At 41.2% G+C, this 4,510-nt stretch overlaps 1 protein-coding gene across 1 annotated transcript; it reads right to left on the bottom strand.

The window, feature by feature from the left end:
* Positions 1-1,479: 1,479 nt before the first annotated feature.
* Positions 1,480-2,841, bottom strand: MELLADRAFT_65066 (uncharacterized protein; the record flags this gene model as incomplete). Its single annotated transcript, XM_007412592.1, has 4 exons — positions 1,480-1,541; positions 1,627-2,622; positions 2,657-2,694; positions 2,750-2,841. 4 exons carry the CDS (start codon positions 2,839-2,841, stop codon positions 1,480-1,482), a joined length of 1,188 nt encoding a protein of 395 aa, XP_007412654.1.
* Positions 2,842-4,510: the final 1,669 nt, after the last annotated feature.

A 4,510-nucleotide genomic window follows, 5' to 3' on the forward strand; every position in this document is an offset into this window, starting at 1 on the left:
GTCAAATCCGGTCAAACGGATCATCTGTTGTGTGAAAGTTTTTACATGATTCCTCTTATGTTGATAACGAGCATTTTTTAAAAAATGAAATTAAGGAATGTTGTTGAAGCTTTTATGGAGCTCACAACTACTGTGCTCATCCAAAAAAAGGGCAAGTTGAATGAGATGTATCTTACATATCTTCAAACTATCCAGTGCCGAGCTCCGCTGCATAACAAAAGTCTGAGATTGAACATTCTATGAAAGATGAAGTGTGCCAGTTTTCAAGGTGATCGAGATCATCAATATCATTGACTGGTTATGAACAATATCAAAACCAGTCAATTCTCAATCGATTCGCCTATGACTCACAAGACAATCCTATGATTGATGGTCTATGAACGAGATCAATCTCTGTTTTCTTGAAGACATTCAAATCCAAACATCAACTGCTTTTGATCGGTAAAAACTAATCCCCCATCCTTTGTTCCTATGGAAGAGATTGTGGACAATCTCAGCTCTCTTATGTAATCTAGAGACTCATTTTTTTCATCAAGATCAAAATTGATCGATTTGCCCGTGATCTATGAAGAAGATTGAAAGGATTTCAATTTTTACACCAATTTTATCTAGAATTCATTGATCTACTTCCTACATGTACAATGACAATCTTCTCTAACGACAGTTCATCCTTTCTAGACAATCAAGCTTGTTAATGAGGAAAACAAAGTGATTGACCGGGATTTGGAGAATATGAATTTTTTTGGCGGCAGCTGGGAAATCGATGGGATGGATGGGTGCTCACACCACAGCCCACAGCACCCCAAAAATTTTCTCTCTGCTGCGTTGTGACTGCTGCGGCGGATTCTGGGTCTACATTCTGTTTTATTTTTTCTCGATCGGGCCAAACTTTTTAGCAAAAGTAATATCATAGAGATTGTCAGATAAGGAGAAAGAGCTAATACAAGTGACGTGTACAAGAGTATTAGTCTAACTATCTGTGACATGTCTCATAAGTGTCAACCACACCTTACACGAGTTGTAACTATAACACAAATCTTCCAATATTTCTCTCGTTCTTGGGAAAACTCAGAGCAAGATATGAAATCTGAATAGACAGATCTGATGAAAATGGGTCCCAGCAGTTGCATTTGAAATGTGCAAGGGGCGGACTGAGAGGAAGTGGGAGATTTTGAGGTTCGAAAAAACCTCCAAGCTAACTTTGAATCTTGAACCCCCCGTTGGCTCAGCAGGGAAGCCCGATAAGTCATGAGTGCCTCTCCAACAGAAGGACTTAATTAAGTCAGTGTCCTCTTTAACATCAGCCTGGTGCCCTTATTTGTTGTGAGATCCGAATGATTACATCTGATTGCATTACAGTAGCACCTTTTCTCCCGTTTCAAACTTCGCTCAAAAGGGTGGAAGTTTTACCTCGAACATGGTTTGATCAAGCTCCGGCGACGAATTAGACATCTTTCGATGAGCGTTATAAGCGAGTACTCAACCTTGCGTTTTGTGTTCTCGGAAGAGTTTTTCGAAGCGCTCTTGAGCCACTGGATGTACTACATGTTTAAAATGGAAACATTTATCAATATTTTGCTCATGCTCATCACAGCTACAAAGAGACCACAAGAACAAGAAACAAACCCGTCAAAAAACGATCGTGGAATTGGAAAAAATCGGCATATTGTGCGTGTTCCTTAGGTACCTCCAATTCTGATAAAGTCTTTTGTAAGGTGATAGTACTGAAGTCTGATGAAACAAACCGTTTGTATAAGTTGAGCACATGGGCAGACAAAAACTCTTGATTCTCGAGCTTCTCGTATAGTTGTAGAAGCTCGGCCTCTGCTTTTGGATTAAAGTAAGCAAGATATATCAACGCGTCCCAGCTTGCTGAACGGATGGCTCGTGAGTGTGGTGTATCGATCTTGGATCTAGTTGGGGCTTTCATTACTCGCGCCAAACTTTGTACCATCTCTTTCACGTTTAGCTGTTGTTCTCGACTTGTGACATGGGACCTAATATCAGAGTCGATAATCAGGTCTGGTTGTGTGGGATCTGCCTCCTGAAGGATTTTAGATATCTTTTCTGCTATTTTTTCGCCAATTTCCGAACTTGTATCGGCTGGGGTCCTCGAATTCGGCGAAGTTATTACTTCATGTACTTTGCCAAGCCGACTCAATGATGGTATACGAATTACCTCAGGACTGCCGTCACTGGCCCCCTGATGATCAGGCTTAATCCCTTCCCGCGCATCTTGTTTCGCCTGATTGACCGTAGACGTAGAAAGAACAGCTTGAGATTCAATGGCAGTCGAACTGGAGCCTTTGTCGGTTTCCTGCGCCTCTTCGGGGATCCAATCCTGTGCGATAATCTTTTGGATAGCTTTCAAGCGGTTCTCTAATTGAAGATGTCGCTTCGGAGTTTCCGGGTTTGCTTGGGCGCGCAAATTAGTCACAGCGTCGTCGATCGAGTTTTGCAAGGTTGTCTGGAAATACACGCGCACATCTACCACCACCTTGTCAGATTCTCTACTGTAGAAACAATTGATACCTGGATGGGAGAGCCTGGACGTACCTTCATCTTTCCTAAATCTAGGTTCAGAACCAAGTCCCTCATGGTCAAGCGTTTTTGGATCCCACGCTGTTAAGATTTATCCGACATTGTGTTTGCATACCACGAGAGATTAGCTCGTTCAGTATTTCAGTGGGATTCCTTTTAGTGTAAAGAAAAGTTGAAAAAGGTGTATGACTTGAACGCTGTGACTGACCGCACGTAATCACGTTCTCGGGTACTTCGAAAACTAAAAAGAGCATCGATCATGAAACACCAGGGAGTTCCGTCAGAAAAGTTTGTTATCATGATGATGTTTGTTGGCATAGATGTTTTGGTTCTGAACTTGCTTTTTGGTTCATCGATGATGGAATTTTTAGGAGGTAGAAATCCAGTCCAGATCACCTCGATGGAGTTTACTACTGTAAATAAAACGAGGGTGACAACAAGCCAAAGACAAAAAGATAACATGATTCCTTTCGGAGTAGAAGAGAGTGAGCAGAAAGTCTTAAGATGTGGAGTAGAACAGAGTGAGCAGAAAGTGTAAGATGTGCAAGAATCACGGAAATGGGGCGTTCATCAAGTCCTATCACTTGATTTTTTCACCTTGAAATTCACCATGATGGGGTAGCTGATGGGGTCAATATAGACTTCCGACGAGTATGATGAACTTTCTAGGTGGCAATTCTGTCCCAAACTTTTGAGTGTCTCAACAAACGGATTGGAACAACTTCAGAACCCAATATGATCACTTTAGACCGAAATCATCAAGTATCATCCACTGTTCTCTAAGCAGCCTGTCCTACCAAACCCCTTGTGTTGTTGTTTGCACAAGAAGCTTGTTGACCTTTCTACTGTGCTCTCTTGGGTGTAAATAGAGCATATTTCTTCATTGAATCATGAATGAACATTCCGGCACGTTTCATCGCCTCATGTTCAACCAAGGCACGTCGTGACTCGAAAGTTTGTTAGCTTCAGCTTGACCGCGTTAGTTCGGTTTCAAAGGGAGATGGACTGGAAATTTCTATCTTTGAATTTATGATCATCTTTCAAGTCCAAATACATCGGCACCTGCTGCACTTACAAATTTATCTAAAAACTTTTTTTACAAATCATATCTTACCAACTGCTACTTCTACTATAGGAAAAGTAGTCGTAGGACAAAAGAAACGTACAAAGAATTTAATTGGTTTGAGCAAAAGAGAATCCACATCTCAATTATTAGATTCGACTTTTCCTCTTTTGGGGCATTTCCTGAATTGTTATGTTGCAATGAGTTGAGATTTTCAACCAAAAGGTTGGTTTAGATTTCAAAGATGGAAGAGTGTGATGAGCAAAATAAAGTAGTGGTAAGTAAGTGACGGACTTGTACTTGTGTTGGATCAGTGAGTCTGACTGATCTGATTGGCAAAAGATGAATTGGCAAGTCTGAGAGGTGGCCAGACGGGTCTTATGAGTGGACCAGCAAGTCAGTGGTTTGTAAGCTTGCAGACTTGTCTGGCAGGTCAAAGACTTGGAGAGAAAAAATCACAGTAGACTTGTCTGGCATGTCACCAAGTCTGCCTGCAAGAGTAGGGTGAGACTCCAATGAGAGATACCTGTTTTTTGTTGGGGTCATACAGTAGGATCAGGTAGCCAAAGGTGCATATAAAAGATCAAGGTTGTAATGTGCATGCCATGGTTAATTGAATAGTTTAATTGGTGATATAGACTATGACACCAATCATCATTTGGTAGCTCAGCTACATTTCCTAGCTCCACATGATACCAATCAATCAGTGAGATCAATGTTGACACATATTCATTAAGAATAAGTATGTCGATTTTGGATTGTACAACTCACAAAGTTTTATGTTACTACAGTTATAGGCCAGGTTGGCTTATGGATAGGTAGCTGAATTGGGTCAATCATGATGACCATGCTTTAACCCAAGTGTAGTTGGGAAGCACAATCCTCAGCTCAGAGACATTCACAATG

This window comes from Melampsora larici-populina, assembly GCF_000204055.1.
Source record: "Melampsora larici-populina 98AG31 unplaced genomic scaffold MELLAscaffold_31, whole genome shotgun sequence".
Lineage (NCBI taxonomy): Eukaryota > Fungi > Basidiomycota > Pucciniomycetes > Pucciniales > Melampsoraceae > Melampsora > Melampsora laricis-populina.